The sequence below is a fragment of the Lampetra fluviatilis genome, chromosome 2 (assembly GCF_964198595.1).
Source record: "Lampetra fluviatilis chromosome 2, kcLamFluv1.1, whole genome shotgun sequence".
In the NCBI taxonomy this organism is placed as follows: domain Eukaryota; kingdom Metazoa; phylum Chordata; class Hyperoartia; order Petromyzontiformes; family Petromyzontidae; genus Lampetra; species Lampetra fluviatilis.
In genome coordinates, this window is record NC_136276.1 from 17,423,276 (window position 1) to 17,443,067 (window position 19,792).

The 19,792-nt window shown below is 45.6% G+C and overlaps 1 protein-coding gene across 1 annotated transcript in view; it reads right to left on the reverse strand.

The window, feature by feature from the left end:
• The window catches only part of LOC144943696 (zinc finger E-box-binding homeobox 2-like), a 117,627-nt gene that overhangs the window by 36,459 nt on the left and 61,376 nt on the right, over window positions 1-19,792 (reverse strand). Inside the window, exon 2 of the mRNA XM_078871443.1 lies at window positions 8,513-8,893. Coding sequence (XP_078727569.1) covers window positions 8,513-8,893 — 381 coding nt within the window. The remainder of the gene's footprint in view (window positions 1-8,512; window positions 8,894-19,792) is intronic.

Sequence of the window (19,792 nt, forward strand, 5' to 3'; positions counted from 1 at the left end):
ACAAACATTGCCACTGGGGAAAGAAAGGCGGCCGGGCATGGTACTGGCCACCCACATTCGGGTGGGCGTGGTGCGTGTGTGTACGTGCCCACGGGGAGCAGTGGCGCAGCGGTTGGCGAGCTGCACCGTGAACCCGGTGACCCGAGTTCGATTCACTGCTCACGGCCACCAACACCAGTGACGATTATCTGAACCGGTCCTCGGCCTCCCCTAGGTTGACTCAGCCTCAAATGAGTGCCTGATTCGGTGTATAAACATCACTACTAGGGAGACAAAGGCGACCAGGCGTGGTGCTGGCCACACACCCCCTCTCGTGTGCCGTGCCGGCCTTCATAGGTGCTACTCGATAACAGCACTTGCCCCAACAGTCTGCTAATACTATATGGGGGATCTTTGTCTTTTGTGTGTGTGTGTGTGTTTCTGATCCATTGGTGGCCATGAGCAATTGGTAGCCATTCCGCAGTTCTCTTGTCGAGGCAAGTATTTCTCTCTACGAAATAAATGCGAAATGTGTGAGTTGTGGACAGGTGGGCAGCACAGAGGAAGGTGATTTCGTTGCGTCGTTTAGCAACGTGGGGTGTGAATGAGGAAGCAAGGAGCTGCATCCGGAAGATTATTGATATTACTCCCACACGTGGCGAAACGATGGGGAAGTAATACAGCAAGTCAACAGACAGGTAGCAGAGAGTGAGAGACTTGAGGAGAGCAGCAGGGGAAAGGGGAGCGCAAGACGATCGCGGCAGACACGACCGGATCATAAACGCGACAGGTGGCTTTTGAAGTTGCTACTTATACATCCGTTCATTCATCACGCATGGTCAGCGAAGGACCGTAGGCGAAACGTGACCCCTTGCGACACCTTGTCACACTCTATTCCCTTTCTTCATCGGTACACAGAGTACGCTCAATTGACTTCTTTCCGAAAGAGAAAAGAAAAGCCTGACTGAGTGGCAGCAAAGAGGAACGTTTTAGAGCAACCAAGAGAAACAACAACGTACGGGTACAAAAAATGGGAAACTTACAGATATGGATGGACCAGAGCATACGGGACAGGAGGCTGGATAGGTGGGGTTGGGCTTGGAGAGGTGGGGCCACCGTGGCCAGTTGCCAGGTCTATATTTACCACGTGGAATGTACGAGCAGGCGTTGCGCCGTGCCCCGCCTGACACTCGGGGCGTGACCACAACAGACACATACCCCCAGCGGAGCAACCTGGCATGGTGCGGTGCTGCTCCGTTTATCTCAAACAGACAGCTTAGCAAGCAGGCAGACAGACAGGCAGACAGGCTGATAGGCAGGCAGACAAACCGGCAGACAGACAGACAGGCTGACAGACGGAGTGATGGATGCACCTATACATAGATGTACAAACACACAGACAAATGAACTGATGACGTGGAAAAGTAGATGAACATACTTGTGCATTAAAAACATAGTTCCAGCTTCTATGTGAAACTTTATGAGTGCAGTGGGTTTAATTGCACCCAATTAGGTGATTAGGGTCATATCCAAAAATCGGATGTTTGACTCCACTAATTCAGTGGGATTGGATTTTAATTATTGAGCAATAATTTGTTTTGCAATATATAGACGTGATGTAAGAACAGTTAATTACATGCGTTTTTGTTGTTATTTATATAATATATAGGGTTTTTTTTATCTAACAAAGCCTCACTGATTTGGAGGGTCATGAATTCAAATAGTGTATTGCATGTGGGAGGAAAACTGAAGTACCAACAAAAAAAAACCACCACCCATATGAAGGGATATTAGAAGATGGAACAACAATGCAATTTGGCTTCATATTGCCATCAAAATGAAACCGCATCTCAAGACGCTGAACAATAATGGGTTCACGAACCCACCAGTATACTTCGAGCTATTTCCCAGCACGCAGCCCTGGAGTTTCACAAATCTGCGTGTGAACTCTGAACTATTTGCCTCCCAAGATATGGATTGCAGGTGTGCACTGTCGCTCCACAGTACAGTAGTTAGAAAAGAATCGATCATTGGATTGAACCACGACTGTTGCAGTCTTTATCAAGTCTAACATTATACAATGGTTCAGAAAGAAAACGCATTTACACACCGCAACGTTGCTCCTAAAGCCTCTGTCGATTATACTGCTGTCGCAATATATTCTGCATAATCAAATCACAAGAAAATTATATATATTATCTGACCAGAATGCATCCTTATTTTTCCGAGGTAACATTTCAATCCGCGCTTGCTCTGTCTGATTAACCAAGCCAATTCAGATCGGTATCAATTCGATTCCAAAACAAACTGACAGTCCACACCGAGTCAGATTGCCGTGCCATGTTCTATAAGGTGAAGGTGCAGCGCTGAAGTGACTTGCTCACACCACTGCTGGTGGAAGGGCCTCCATTCTAAGGGCTCCTCGAGGGGATATTTCTCGCACCTCCAATTAGCACAGTTGGCTATGGAAGGTGCAAAAGAAATTCAAACATGCACACACACATAAACATTTGGCTTACTCCTCCATGCTGGCCAGCCAACTTGGAAGAGGTGGAAGTGCCCACATTTTACCCAACCACACGCGATCTTTCTGTCGTGACTGCAGGGATTCATATTCTTGGTTCTTTCGGTAAAGTCACGTAGAAGGGAAATAATAAAATAAAAAAATAAAACAATCAAATTCTCACGACGTTTCGATCGCAACACAAGCAATCATCATGCTGTGGTTTTCACACCTGATGATGATTGCTTGTGTTGCGATCGAAACGTCGTGAGAATTGTATTGTTTTATTTTATTATTTTATTATTTCCCTTCTACGTGACTTTACCGAAAGAACCAAGAATATTTGTGGTGTACCTAGTTGTACTGCTGGGTCGACAAAGGTGGGGGTATTTAATAAATGTGCAATGTTGTTTCAACTGCCACGCCTACAGATTGAACCTCCAATTTCTGGACGACATATTTTATACGGTAAGAAAAAAACTCCCCAAGTGACTGCGACAAGATTTCACATGACTTGTGCAATTTGAACGGGGTGCCCCTTTAATTCGAGTACTGTTGCCGCTTGGCTACTTTGTATTAAGTCGAGGGTTCAATTCGTGCAGTTATCTCGTGATTATAAAAATACAAAACGTGTGCTTTGAAGTGGACGTTAAAGATCCCGTGGATTCATGTACATGTGTGTATGTGCCCATATCAAGCCCAACGCTCATAATTAGGAAAAGGCCTGTGAATGAATGTGCTGTGCAACAAATTAATTATTATACTTAACTAAGGTTACTCAGATCTCTTTGCCAAAGTGATAATAAATTTCAATTAACTCTCGCTTGCCTAATTCAATCAACTCCTTTCATTGTGAGCAGATAAGAACCCATTAAGTCAACAATGTACTCATTAAATAAAGGATAGACAAATGTTAATTGAATACCATATTGTATTTACTAGTAATGATTCTATACATTTATTTTACGTGCGATTCATTATAGGAAGGCGTTAGCATTCAGTTTCAAAATTTCGGAAAATGCGGTTTCATCTATTTCACGAATAATGTACAGACTCTCTCCTATCTCATGGCATGTACCTTTACAGATCTGTCCTCTCACACATGGAGACATTTCCATAGGCCCCACTGAAACTATCAAATCTACCGAGTTCTAAGTTTACGCCAACGTTTTCTCTATGTTCTGACCACACCTTGCGAAAACGACAACGGCGTGGCAGAGAAAGGTGAGAACACAACAGTGAACACGTCCACTGCCGGAGATGGACCGACAAGAAATCATCTCGTGCACAGGGGCTAAATGGGCTGTTGCATTGCAGGACTATGATGATGGTAGTGAAAAACAAGTAGCAATACTGGACTACCGATAAGTGCCTTGCCTTCGGTAATCTGAATTTTTTCGATTTAAAGCTTTCGTGACTGCAGGGATTCATCTTCTTGGTTCTTTCGGTAAAGTCACGGTAATCTGATTCAACTATCGCACCACTTGGAGAGAGTTAACTCCCCAAAGCTGTCCTCGGTGAATGGCTCAGCGACAGGCACCGGAGTGGGCGTACGGGCTTTTTACCACGGATCGCGAGACACAGCGACGCAAGACAAGGGAAAACAGGAGCTCCAAACTTAGACAGGCTGACGGACAGACAGACGAAACTGGCAGCGGCAACAAAAAAAACCACATAAACAAACAGCAAGAAGGCCCATTGGTGAATTATTATAATCAATGCTTTGACGGACAGACGCAGGTGCTCCTGGGTCGCTCGTGGCAGGCTGTGGGCGAGCGAGTTGTAGACGCCGTGAATAAACCCGTTAGCTGTGCGTCGCGGTCTGAGATGGCAAACGTGAGCGATGCAGCGGCAGGGGTAAACACACGGTGTACGTGCGTGTGATGGCACTCACGTTTTAAAACGCTTTTTTGGAAATAAAGTAAGGGTTGGCTACGTACGGTGCGAAAGAAGTTCAACATACATACGGAAACATGGCTTGTTATTATATGATTTAAAATGCACTTGGTTATGCATGTTAAAAGGAGCATCTTGGAGGGTTACACTCATAATGTGTTTTATTCATCTTAAAACTTGAAATGTCACATTGACAATTATACAATAAATTGTAAGTTCATATTCTTTGGGTCTTTTGGTCAAGCCACTTAGATAGAAAAATAACCGAAAGACCCAAATAATATGAATTCCTGCAGCCACGAAAGCTTTAAGTCAACATTAAAATCGTAAGTTTAGTTATACTAATGATGATACAAAGTCATTTACAGCCCCGTGCAAATCAACTGCTGGATGAAGGCCGCTTCAGACCATGTCAGTTATGGGGGTTGTTTATCCAAACTTTACCACACTTGTGAGTGCATGTTGGTGAAGGGGGCAGACCTCAGGATATCTCTGTCACTGATGTTAGCCATGGCCTGCAATTGGGCTCGGGTTAATAGGTATAAGAATAGGATTTTCGTTATGAATAAAGATGTAATGCTTGCAATTAATGTTTAGATAACATTGTGTGAAAATAAATGACGACATTTTAATCTAGCAATAGGAATAGAAGCGATATCAGTTGCAGTATTATAGTGCTGAAGTATTATTATTCCTTAAGAATTAAACCTCATAGATTAAATTACCACGGTGAAACGTGAGTCATCAGAGAACACTGTAAGAGACAGAGCTCGAAAAACCCAAACAGCCTTTATACTTAACGCTGGCACGCGTTTTTGTCCTCGGAAGCAATATATAATGTCTAGATTTGGTAGAACTCGAAATTGCTCACATAGCAACCTCACCAGCGTGAAAAATAAACAAACATGTGTGTGTACTCTTGTTCGTAGCGTTCCTGTAAATGTCAAAATAACTTTACAATGCTACGTGAGCCGCATTAAGAGGCAGATTGCAATTACGTGAAAAATTAAAATGCGATAATGAGAGGATGCGTCATCTACCTCGCTGCACTGTCTTCTCCTCGACGGTGCTCATTATAAGCCTTCGGATTTGTTTTCAAATAAAATACACGTGTCACGGCAACCCTCTATTTACATTTTAGTGACCTCATCCAATGGGCCCAGGATCAAGGAGTCTTTGTTTTTTTGCAGCACTGTATAAGTAAGTAGACAGTTTGTAAGAGCGAGTTCAATTGCGTGGGCACCAGTCAGAGTAATGGCTCTTTAAGACAGGAAAAATGTCTTGTCTATCGTATGTCATCATCATCATCACCACGATCCATGGGCAGATAGGTCGTAGGTGTCCACTGCACATTTCGTCATTTGTTTCCAGCGTATGTACGTCTCAATATTGGCGCCCAGTCTAAATGTATTCCAATTTAAAATTATTCATACGAAAACAACATCCTGCCATTTGAACAAATGCACAAGTTTAATTTCGTTGGCTTTTTTTATTCACGCATTTATCCTTGTCACAGTCAGTATCTCCATGTTGAAGTTAGCAGTGGGATGATGAAATCTCCGTATAGAACGGTCACAAATACCATGCCTATACATCGAGACCTACTGTTGAACATAAATCCCAAAGCTCCAACCCTGCCTACAATGTTGAAGACTCCCTGACGTGGTTTGAAAAGCGAGGCGAACGTTAGCCAATGCTATGGTCCAATACCAATGCAGTGTTTGTATATTATTCGTATATTACGTATTATTTGCAATAGTTGCACGTTTTGTTACAGTTTACGAGTAAAATATTGTTCATGGCTAAAGACATGTACGTATATGTGTGCTCACTAACAGCTCTTGCCCCAACAGTATGTTAAAGCTATTGAGGCTTACTTTATTTTTATATACAGCACATTTAGAGAACATAAATACTACATTGCTGCACAGGTAATGCCTAAATCCCTGCTGCGAATATCACCTTATCTCTTTTGGGTCAAGATAAGAGAGGTTCAGGAAGAAAACATAATACTTAGAATGACGAGAATATGAATCATGTGAAACCAGTTAAAGCAATGTTAACTCAAAATAAAAAGTAACGTTCAATCTAGATTTGAAGTTTGAAGTTTTCGTGATTGCAGGGATCGATACTTTTTGGTTCTTTCGGTAAAGTCACGTAGGTATAAAATAAAATAAATTAAATCACGACGTTTCGATCGCAACACAAGCAATCATCATCAGGTGGGAAAACAACAGTAAGAATTTTTTTTCGTGGCAATAATTGGCACGGAGAAACCCTGCACATTCGCAGACCTACAGAGGCTTCCGTGTAATAATGTCCATATGTTTAAGCTGACCTTCGTGACAGACTGCAAACCTGAACTCCAGAAAATGAATTGCTCGTATTCGCTTGATAAAGTGAGCACGTCTTCTTCACGGGTCCTGTTTACAAGCCAAGTGGCCAATATAATAGTGCAATAGTCAGGTTTAACTACAACCGGCATAATTCATACTTTACACATGTGGTTTGCATTACGTGGACATCTCTTTTGGGAATAGTGCGGCCTTGTTCTGTGACCCCCACGGAGTTTTCAGGTGGGAACACTCGTCATTGTTTTAGTTTTAGAATGGGCATTACATTTGCGTGAGCCCAATGGGCTGTGTATGATGTGAAGTAACACGACAGCACACAGACAAAACAGAGTCATAATTATGGAAATGGCACCACAAGCCGAGTACTGCCAACAAAAAACTGAACCATCATGCAATGTTATTCTGTGTACAAGGAAATGTCTTTCAATAGCAGGAATAGGTACATGGGCTGGGTGTAGCATTTGACAGATGCATTTCATTTATATCCCTGCTGCTGCTTCACCGAACATGTTAGTAAACTTAAAAAAGAAACACATTTTACCAAAAACGTTGATGCTCCAGTTACATTGAACGATGTTGTATCTGCATCTTAAAAAATAACCCTTGCATGTCGATAACATTTTATTTGTCAGACCGAATCTATAATTTCCAATTATGAATGCATTCTTTTTTTGATCTTACTAATTATAATTCAATTACAGCGCAATATGCAATGCTAGAAAATGCAAAAAGTCAGACATAATTAAGTCAATTTAGGATTCCAAGGTTTTTTCACTGCCATATAAAGAAACTCATGCAGTGTTCATCCATTGTGGAGGCCCACAGCCAGTGGAGGAGTTTTCACTTGGAGACAATCTCTCCACAGGACACCCACTGTTGACTTCCGACAAAGAGATACTCATCGACGCGGCCACGAGCGATGGTGGGTTTAGGTTGACCACGTACGAGGGATGTTGGCTTGCAACAATCCCAGATACGAGCTGGGCACTCTTGATTGAACGATCTCCTATTTTTTTTTTACGGTTGCGATCCCACTGGTACTTTCCCTTTTGAAAGGGCGACCCGGGTACAGCAGCTAAGTCAGGTTGCATGTAGATAAAAAGCGCAGCAGACACGACTCTGCCATAGCTAAAACATGCACAGCTCGGAGAGTTTCGGCAAGGTAAATTTCACTGCACCCCACAACAATTCGTTGATGAGGCACCACCACTGTGATGTGGCCACCATCGCTCGGACGGTTTTGTCAGGGGGCCATGAGCCGAGTGATTAATCACATGCTACTCAGCTGACAGGTGGCGCACAACTTTACTGGAAGTAAAACGGAGAGTGCCCAGTGGCACCCAGTGGCACTGAAGTTGGAGTGCTTCACACAATTGGAAGGTCATAAATTGACCAATCATCACTTTGGGTCACACAAGGTTCAAGTGAACGTCAACAGTGGTCATCATCATCATAATCCTACCACTTAATTCAATTGCCTCCATAAACTGCATATTCTTTGGTTATTTCGGCAAAGTCGCGTAGATAGAAAAATTATAATACAAATTTAAGTCAATAAAAAAAAACCACGACGTTTCGATCGCAACACAAGCGGTCGTCATCAGGAAAAGGGGTTAGCCTCTAAAGGCAAACCGCTGATATAGGTTTAGAGATGGGCGTAGCACAAGTGTGCATAGTTTAGACAAATTCCACCACCCGGTGTGTGCGCGCGACTCCCCCCCCCCACCCCCGTGCTCGTTTGAGCAGCGAGACGCCGCCCGCCCCCTCGAGCGCGACTCACTGTAGTGAGGAGAGGGTTGTGCATCTCTGCTTCTCCAGGTGTGCTGCACGTCCACGCCCCCACGCTCTGCCACCTCCCGCAGCACTGCTCCGGGGTCGGGGCTGGGGAAGCCCACCGCTCCCCCGTGGGTCGGCGCGGGGGCGCCGGTGGCCGCCAGGGCCGTGCTGCCCGGCTGCCCGTCCATCCCGGGCTCCTCGCCTCCCCTCGCCTCCGCCTCGGCCGCCGCGGTCACAGCCGCCGCCACCACCGCGGCCGGCGCCGAGGAAGGGGACGGCGGAGGCGACGGAGGCCCCGGGGCCGCCCCATCCTCGGCGATCTGCAGGCAGTCCTCCTCGTCCGTCTCCGATCCGGCGTCGATCACGCTCTCATAGCTCTGCAGCACTGCACGTGGAGAAGGGGTGGAGGCGGAGAGGGCATGGGTGGGGCGAAAGACACAGAGAGAGAGACACGGTGGCGATGAGAATTGGAGCGTTGACATCGTAGCGGCAGCCAGGAGAGAAAAGCAGCTGTGAGCATTACAGCCCAACAGAAACAAAAAAAAATTACATTTTCTAATCGTTACAATCTGAATGCAAACGCTGAAAGAATGCAATGTAACGATGAGCTAATTTTTTTTACTCTTGTATTTGTTAAAAAATCAGGACCGATATTGCTGATCCAAATTGCTGAGAACGAAAAGAGGTTTTTTTTTTGGCATGGGATTAGTGGCACCCACCCACTGTGCGCGCGCGTGTGTGCGTTGAGTAGGATGCGTTTCTCCCGTTCGCCAGGGTTTAAGAGAAGGGCATGCTCTGGCACAGGTCACACCATGGCCGTGGGCCACGTCCCTCAAAATCCCGCGTTGCTAAAAATATGTGGCGCCTGCAGTGCAGTTACTTCGGCGCGGTTACACGCAGCAAGGGCACGCGCATCCACTGCCCCCTCTGTGCTGCCACCACTCAGACGCACGCTAGCGCTGTTGACTCCTGCACAGAAAACCCTCTTGTGATCAGCGCGCCACGGCCAGGCTCCCACGTGCTAAAACTGGACGCAGGGCAACAGTCGGCGACTTGTGCTTTTCCTTCTCTCTCTCAAATTTTTGTTTCCCCCCCCCCTCCACTCCCCGACGCTAAGAACCAGACCCAACACAATTGGCGTCTTGTAGACAACGTGTCTGGGGCCATCTGTGTGTCCTGCCTGGCGGCGAGCGGCAACAGTATCACCATAGTCACAATAACAACAACAGGTCAGTGTTCGAGAACTGTCGCACGGAACCCCACAATCATTCCTTTCTTTTCGGATGCCCCATGTCGCCATGCCGAATTTCCATGCCGGAATCGATTTTCTAATTTTATACTTGCCCTCTTCCCTTTTTGTTGCAAAAAAAATACATATTATTTATTTCAAAGGCGTCACTGTTCTGTAAGGCATGTCTCTTTCTTAATTGGGAGGAATGTTCCTCGTAGGAAACCGGGATACATCTTGTGAACACAAAAAAGAGCAAAACATTATATATGAGCATATATCGAGAGATTGACACCTATATACACTTTGAAAAGGGTAAATAAGATATTAGCATCCAGTGGGATGTCAGCAAAGGTAAGTCCCATGGAGAGACTGGTAAACCACCATGGGTATGCAGAATTTCATTCATTCACTACCTCAGTCCACCAGTGCAAATGTTCACGAACCCACTTGTTGTTTGAGCACCGACACAGGGTGATGTTGACCTCAACCACACCATATGACAGCAATGCAATCATTCTATTACACAAATTGTTACACAAATGATTCCATTACACATTCATTCCACAAATGCATGGAAAAGCATTTGGTATATATGGTGTAATTGATCCAAATGCACAGCTACAATTGCCAGGTAAACGCACATTATGAAGCAGAAAAATACAAGTTAAGTATTTACAGAGCATAAACAGAACATGATAAGAAAAGTGGCCATGTGATAGCAAGCACAGGTTTCACTACATTTTTTTTGCAGGACCAGGAGAACCCATTGAAAGCACAGGCCCCTTTAATGCCGCATCGTGTATTGCCAGAGCACAGAAAAGGGCAACTCATTGAATTTTATTTTCAGGACTATCATTCACATTTTAACACATCCCAATTTTCCCATTCACTCTGGGTACGAGAAAAAAAAATCTCAACCTTATTTCGTTTCTTGAAAAAAACTTTTACCGCATTTCGTCTACTGGCCTGGTAACGTGACACATTTTTCCAGTGTTCCAGATCACACCACGGATACCTAAACTCTGGACTAAAAACAAACAATCCGTTACATTTAAGGCTCGCTACTTCCTGCAAGCCCCCCCCCCCCTGACGCCATGCGCTGGGCTTGGTGAAGCTGTGGTCGTGGCAAAGAGCGCCGAAGCATAGTTTAAGTAATTCCCAGATCCGGAGCAAGGGGGCAAGAGCCCCCCCTCCCCGCCGCTTCCCCCCCCCAGGCTCTTTAATCTTGTCTGTCCCTCTCATAACGTCACCAAGAAAATATGCCCCTTTTTTTCATTCTAATTTTTTTTTCATTCTGATTACGGGGGGGGTGGGGTTCGCTCACGATTGCAAGGCCATTATTTATTATTAAAACTTTTTAAAAGAAGTTAAACATCTGAGTGCGTTTCAAGGATAAATGTCTGCCACTTATTGACTTTAATCTCTAATGTGCTCAATGTTCCGAGACACTGCAAAAAAATGACACTTTTAATAACTTTCTTCAGTACATTTAGACGAATTCGTTTTAAAAAGTTGGCACTTTCGTGTTGTCGCTGCGGCGTTATGTATTTTTTCTCGCAAAGGGATCGCAACCCAATTCGTTGTGAACATGAACGCTGACAAAAATAAATTTGCCAGACAATTTAAACATGCTCTGTCCTTTCGGGGCAAATACTCAGAATCCGGACTTTTGCCAAAGCTCCTGCACAACATTTGTAGCGGCTACACTAATTGCACCGGTGGTAAAAATAACTATATAAATAAAGCGGCATATAAACATTTTATTAAAAGCAACAAATCACACTGCCTTTTGTAGGACCACACCCAAAGGCACGTCTTCCCTGCAACCCAAGCTTAAACTTGACTGCGAACTCAACGTTGTTGATGTTGTTGTTATCGCTGGAGGAAAATGGTTTTTTGATACGATGCTTGAGCCCCATGGTTCCACTCCTCTAATTTCCTCACCATTTAACCAAAAAAAATTGGTTCTTCACACCAGCCTACAGCTAGCTGGGTATGCCTCGATGATGATCCCTCGTGGTTATAAAGAGTGACCACGTGTCTCGTGCTGCTCGCTACCTTGAGCGCCCTTCTTCAAGGCGTTTTGGCAAAAATATCTTAAGATGATTTGCCTTTTAGTTAGAAAAGTTGACTTATGTACTACGCTGCGATGTACTTTGTTTAATCAAAGGCTGTGGGGCGAGACGTGTTTTAGCCAATGGCAGGGCAGATTCCTGCAAAGGTCATAAGATTGAGGTATGGGGAACAATTTATCCATAATCTAGTTTGTGATTGCAATGCAGGCCACACTAGTGAAGGTGGCTGACGGTGAATACGATAATACTTGTAAAACAATCATTATTTACAGCTCTTCATCAATCCTCTGCTAATTATTCACATTCAATCCAAGATATTGTCTGTGGTCATTGATTACAAAGTATAAGAAGTATAAGAAGGTTGAACACTACACCGTGGGACTGAAATTAGTCTGCTTTCCAAACACTTAGTGGAGCTAATAAAGGGTTAATGAGGCCTGCACCCAATCCCGAGACACTTTCCACCCCCCCACGACACCCCCTATCACCCCCTTACCCCACGACTCGCCCCCAACACTGACCCCAACCTTACGTCACTCCGGAACTATTTTGTTTTGGAAGCCGATTAATTTCCCCAAGCCGCCACCAGCCCCAAAAAAAAAAAGATGTGGAGATTTCACTCTCCCTTTAGCCATTTTATCCTGGAGCGAAAAGATCCCTTCTCTCCCTCCCTGCAATAATGTTCGCTTTGTGTTCGGGAAAACCTCCCCTCCCTCGCAGTCATCTCTCTCAGACCCCCCTGTTTAAGCCCTGCCATCCGACAACTGCACAACAGGTGCAAATTAAAATTAAAACGGCCCTGGGCACGGTGAAAAAGATCCTGGTTTGAATACCAATGAGACGATCAGGAACTTTTTCCACCAGCCTAAACTTAACAGAGCAAGCCGGCAAGAGCACACAAAGGTGTAAGCCGGTGGGTCACAGCAGACCACACACACACACACGCGTGCGCGCGTGCGTGCGTGCACACGCGCACAATGTGGAGACCATGAATTGGGAAGAGCATGAATAACGTGAAAGAGAAATCTGCACCCACATGCATTCACACGGAACATACACGCGCGCTCACAAATGCACGCACTAACGCGCGCGCACAATCACGGCGCGATGCAAATAAAGACACCTCCTGAAAAATGTTACGCGCATCTGTGCGTGAATCCATTTTGGGGCTGCGCGACCGGCGCAGGCGACCGCTCACGCGTTGCACGCGTTGCCTGTGACGGTTGCGTTGCGTGTCGCCCGCACACGTGCAACATTCGGGTGCGCGTGGTGCGTCCGCGTTTGTGTGTACGGGCCCGCGGGGAGCAGTGGCACAGTGGTTAGCGCGCTGCACCGTGAACCCGGTGACCAGAGTTTGATTCACCGCTCACGGCCAACAACGCCAGTGACGATTACCTGAACCGGTCCTCGGCCTCCCCGAGGTTGACTCAGCCTCAAATGAGTGCCTGGTGCGGTGTGTAAGCATCACTACTAGAGAGACAAAGGCGACCAGGCGTGGTGCTGGCCACCCACCCCCTCTCGTGTGCCGTGCCGGCCTGAATAGGCACTCGCTAACAGCACTTGCCCCAACAGTCTGTTGAGGCTATACGGGGAATTTTTGTCCTTGTGGTGTCTGTGCACGAGCTCGCGTGCACGAGCGCAGGCTCGCCACGCGCGTGTGCATGAAGGTACACGGGCGTCTCCGTCCACACAAGCTGTGTGGTCTTTTTTTTCTCTCTCTCTCTCTCCTTCCCCAAAACGACCCATGGGGTTTTGTTTGACCAACACGGTGCTGATTGTTCCGTAACCGCTTGTTTTTGAACAAAACCGGTGTTTGCGAACTTTTTGCTGATTTACTTTTTTTGTGTGTGAGCGCGCACGCGCGCCCGCCTTTTGGGCCAGAGTCCCAGGGAGATGAGGAGGAGAACTTCCTTGCTGCTGCTGCTGCCCGGTGTGCAAAAAAAAGCGGTAGTGGAAGAGAATGAGCGTCGAACAGAAAGCCCCCCCCCCCTGGTACAAGGGCAGCAGCTTGCGTGTGGTCTGCACACAGGCGAGACTTCTTCCAAACACAGTGCGATTTTCTTGAAGAAAACTTGGAAGTGAGCAAGTGATATTAATTTTGCTGACAGAAAGGAAAGTTTGAAATTATCTTAAACTGCCAGAAAATGAGAAAGTGAGGGAGCAGAGCCAAAGAATACAGTTTTCAACAGCTAAAATGTAAGTTTGAAACGAAAGGCGTCCAGAATTACATTACCAAATGGCATCATTGCTAATTGTTCATGAGAAAGGTATTATGCATCTATGTAAATAAAAGTTTGCTTTCATTTATTTATACACTTTTAAAACAAATTACATTAAAAACTATGGGTTTCTCCATACTGCAGGGAGGTGTAATATTTTATGCGCAATGCGTTACTGTAATCAGATTACCAATTACTATACATTAGTCGTATCCTCAAATTTATTTTAGCGTGTGATCAGGATACCGATACTGAGCATGTACCAGATGAACATTGTGTGTGATGATTCAACGTAAATTTTTAAGCATTCCGAAATAATTAAAATAATAATGTGGCCATCTCTGCAGCTTATGTTAATTTAGGAATGTCAGTAAACGCATATGAATTGCATTACAAAGTCAACAGTTACTAGACATTGCTGTTAATTCTGAGGTGACATCAACATAATTCAAGTCAATTTAAAGAAAGTAAAACAAGGTAATGAAGCATTGGAACCAGGTTACAATACTTTAAATGATGAAATATACAATTACATTAAGTTACAGTATAGTCACAGAATATTACATGGGAACATTTACTTATGTTGGAATATATAATAGGCATTAACCACCCAACTATACAAGTAAGTAAGCCGTACTTCAAAGGAATGCATACATGTGTTTCGTTCTGAGATCTGCACCTGCATCCCGTTGCGTGACTCTAATCGCATGCTTAGCACTCGTTCAAAACGCAGCTCCGCGGAGCACGACGCATTTTATGCTGAAAAATTGCAGAGATGTATAATGAAATGGGGCTTTTACACGATCAGAGTGAGAGGATGCAGCAGCCACCCATCCCGATGCTCCTCTAGCGTGGGCGCGTTCCTCACAAAAATATGCGCCACGTCCAGAAGTACGTTTCCCAAGCTCTGCGACGCCGCATCTCTCATTTCTAAGCTTTTGCAGCGTCTATGAAAATTCACGATTTGCAACTCGGCAACTGACTCATATTCCACTCCCCGTGAACTGAGCCACTTATATTGAACTGCATTGCTCTCTCCCCGCTGAATTCGCTACCATCGTTGAGGCCTGCGTGTTTATGCACCACTGACGCACTGCGGGGTATCTCACTTACAGACTCGAAACGTAGCCGAATGTTCCGGGGGCCTTTACACGTGCATATGCGGTGCTGAAGTGAATAAATGATGGTACTAACTCTGTAGGTGGTCCTCTTTGGGAGCAGCAGTGATCGCCCGGCTCGTCATCATTTGCTCGTCTTTAAAACGTACTGGCCAACTGGGGCCATAAACGTGGAAGGAACGAACCTGACGAACAACGCTCAGTAACCCTCCCCGCCTCCTCTGTGTGTGCAAAGATACAGGTCAGGGCATCCCTACAACAACAACCTCCCTCAACTTACCTGACACAGAGTGATGCCTCTGATGAGCTCTCCCCCCTGCCCCATTACTCACCTCACCCGCCCCACTCCCCTCTGTCTCCATCCCTCCAGAAGTAACCCTTCCGTGAGACTAACAGACCAAGGCACATGCCCTTTTGGCTCATGCCGTAATGTGGCTCCGACCACAGAAAACACAAGGGTCTCCGTAAATGTCACTCACACTCTCTACAAATCAAAATTCGGTCTCGTGTTTAATTATACGATTCGGCCGGGTCACGCCGTGGTTAGACCGCTTCACATGCCGGAGGTCAATTCCACCCATTATCAACGGGCAGTTGAAAATATGGGTACTACTTTTGTAGGAAGCCAGCAGGCACTCTTTGGAAAGACTGTCCCTTTCCATGGGAATGTGGACGTTCCGCAATTGGTTTCAAGATGGATCGAGGAGGGCACTTTGACTTATTTCACCTAATTCTATCAACGGAGAATTTTCCAAACGCCAAAGTTCGGCAATGCCCCATACAGCAGCATGGCTCAGCTTCCTACATGTTCCGTGTTGCCACCAAATGTGTACAACTTGCATTTCTCTAATTTACATAGCAGGCGCATTGTGAGGCAAGTCATGTCAAACTTAAATATACACAGACTAGAAACTGCAGGGAATATGGCTCTTGCTCAAGCCGCCATTAGGAGTAAGGAAGTACATTTGCACTTCTGATGGCAATGCATCTTGCTTCGACCCCTTTGACCATCCTGGCAAAAAAAAGAATGGTAATTGTCACGAGCTATTAGGCACTTCCAATTCATTTGAAAACAGAGAAAGTGAGTCAGAAAGGACAGAGCCAAAACACCTAATCACAGACAGACTCTCCCTGCCAGGCAGAATTCGGGAGACGTTAAATTAGGAGCGTGTACATTTGAACTGCCGCTTGTAGATCAGCTTGGAAAAACACGCGGAGGAAGCACGCGCCACACACGTTAAGAGAAACAGCAGCGGTCTCCGCAGCAGCATCAGCAGCAGCAGCGGCGATCATCTGCGGCTGCTACAGTGCGTCCCTAGTGCTTCCGCAGGCACTTAATGTAAGTGTAGTTTATTTTACCTATGCCGGCCAGAGGCAACCTCCAGCGAAAGAGTTTTTTTTCCGCTGCTCCCACTTCTGCCAGCCGGCCCACCCGCCCTCGGGCACGCAAGCGCGTAGACACGCGCTTACGTAGCCGAGGGCGGGTGGGCGCGCGATGTCTTGACGCGTGGGCACAGATCCTTTCACATGGTCAGACGCAAGAATGCACACCGTTTGTCGGTCGTACACGCGCCTTACGCGCGCACGAGAACGCGCAAACCCGTCCTTGACGAACTCGCGCGCTCACGGGGTTGCTGAAACGTGAAAATAATCATCATTTTCAGCACCATTTCAATACACTGTTGTATGAAGCCCTACCCCACGCTGTCATCGTGAGGCTTTGTTTGACCATACTTCACCGTGATGCTCAGGTGGGGCACCAATTATATTAGCTGTGACCGGCATGGAATTAACTTGGATGCCGGCTACCAGGCTCGCAACGAAGTGTGCAATCCACTACGCTACCACTCGTTTACACTCACGCACACAGTGATGCACACATACCGATTGTGCACAGAGCTGAATGTGCATATAGTCATCTTCGTATGTGTTAACATTCATACACACATACACAGATCCTCTCAAATGTACAGAACATGCTCACAGCTAAACATCCTCCCCTCTCTCGCATGCACAACCGCATATGCACACCCCTCTTAGGTACGCACAGACAACATTTGCCAAGTGGTGTCAGTGAGCGTCTATTAAGGCTGTGACTATACGAGGGAGTGGAGTTGTCAGCACCACATCCGGCTGCCTTAGTTTCCCCATGTGCTAACTCACCATATGAGGTATTTATTGAAGCATGAGTTTATCTTGGGGATGCCAAGGGCTGGTTCGGATATCCTGTACCGCCGCTAATGTTAATGTTAGATTCCGACCCAGGTAGCTGTAATCATAGCACAGAATGCCAGCAACTTTACCTCCAATACACACACACAAGGATTCTTCTGGCCACCTTTGTCTCCCCAGTGTTGATGTGTATATGCCCCACCAGGTACTCATTTAGGGTTGACTTGATCAACAGAGGGCCCAGAATCACTTCCGATATCACTCCTTCCTCTTATAAGGTGTGGCCAGGAATCGAACTCAGGTGGCCCAGGTTCGTTGTGCAGTGTTCAAACCACTTATCGACCACCTGCACCCCCTCCACCCACACATGGAGAGTTAAAATGCTTTTTAGAAATGCTTTAAATGGGTCTATCAGTGCTTCCATGCTGTGGTGACACAGTGAAACGATAGCCGTGCAAATGATTGCATTACGGGAATTTTTCAATTATTACCTGCTATTTGCAACAACTGCGCATGTACGCATTACCAGTCTGGATGGCCCTCCGACCACAGAGAGAGGTGGTGTCTCTTCGAGAGACTGACTCGTGGCTGGCACAGAGCCAGGCCTTTCCTTTTGTCGGGCTGGGGGCGGGCAGGGCACCAAACAAATTAGGAGCAGCATTGTCTTTCTGAAATAAGCAGTTTGTTATTTGAAAATAAAAAAAAATTTGTTTGTATATACTGCACATGTTTTTTAAAAAGGGCACCTGCAAATCTTTGCGGGTTCTTTTATTTAAGGCAGATCAAGTCACACGCTTAAGGAGCCTTTAAGCCCCTCGAGTTCTGTGTTGAGGTCACTTGGTTCTGTAACTGATGCAAGCGGTGGTTTATCTAGTGGTGGCCTATGCCCGGCTCATGAGTATTCATACCTGCCATAAACATGTCCAGTATGTATGCCCAACAAAAACTATATTTAATAATACAGTATTACGTTTTATATATGTATAGAAAGCAGTACGGTTAGCTTTTAAAAATTGTACGTGAAAAAACATCGTCAGCCTACCACTTATTATTGCACGTGTCGTTTATGTGATCAGATGTTGTAGGTCCGAAAGGATCTGATTATATCACGTCTGATTTGACTTGAATCAGCAGGATAAAAACTCACAGCATTCGCTCCATAGTATTTCAATCACGAGCAGCAAAGCATCTCCTCCTAACATAGGATATTTTAACGTAAACAAATCCACAATATATCTACGAATGTCATCACAATCTGAAAAGTTGCCTCCCCAACCCACTGGACTGAGCGTACTTCCCGAAACTTTCGCCCTGCACATCTTCACCTTGACCACACGCACGCCTCGCCTGTGCACAGAGGAGGAATCGCGTCGTTCTCTCCCTGCGACCTTTAAATGACACCCCCCCCCCCCCCCATTAGCACTCAACACTCCACGCCTCCGGTTAGCACGGTCGGCTACGTACGGTGCCAAAGAAGTTCAACATACATACAATGAGCAGCTCTTCCACTCCCGTCGCCGTTCACGCCTCACGATTATTTCATACTCGAAGAAAACGCAGAATGTACAGACTCCTGCAGCGTGCGGTACGCTCTGCACAAGTAATTGAACATTTATTTCACACGCATTGGGGTAACGACGTGGGCAGCGATAAACAAGCACGTGGGTGTCATTAACACGGCCTCACAACAGAACATGTATGGAAGGCTAACGTTTCGGGTTATAGCCCTTCTTCAGATTAGAGAAGGAGCGGAGAGATTAACTGACATGTAGCTGCAAATTACAATTCTGAGTGTGTTGCTTAACAAGCTCTAAAGAAAGGTGAGGTGGTCAGTTTTTTAAATTAAATATATTCAGTTTCCCACTTACATATTGATAATTATCGAACAAACTATAACTGTCACAGATATACGTAAACCGTTGTTTATTAAAATACTCTGCATTTACCTGAGATGGCACATATCAGGTGAACTTAAATAATGAAGTACATTTTGTTATGTTCGGACCATCATTTATCTCACACATTAGAGCAAGCACCCATCGCGAAGATGGAGCGATCAAATCAGCCCCTGTTCAAAAGCTAGATGAGAGTGTTGTATCAGTCTGACCATGACAGAAGGAGACAGCGAGGTAAGGCATTCATACAACAATGCATGTTTTGTTACCAGGGAATACTAAGTACTCGGTATTGTTGATGGATCCATTTGCCGTTGGAGTTAAGAAAATTGAGCTCGACCAACTGGACAACGAGACCGTGTAAGATCATCTTGCAATGTCCGTTTCATCATTCAATCAAGTTCAACTTTTTTTTTTGACTACCATAAATCTGCTTCTGACCCAAGCAAATCATGCCCCCCTCGTGTGTACGAACGAGTTTACATTTGTATCAGCTATCACACTGTACGTACTCTATTTAAAAATCGACGAAGGTGGGTAAGTTGATAAATGCGGTTATAATGGTATGCATGTA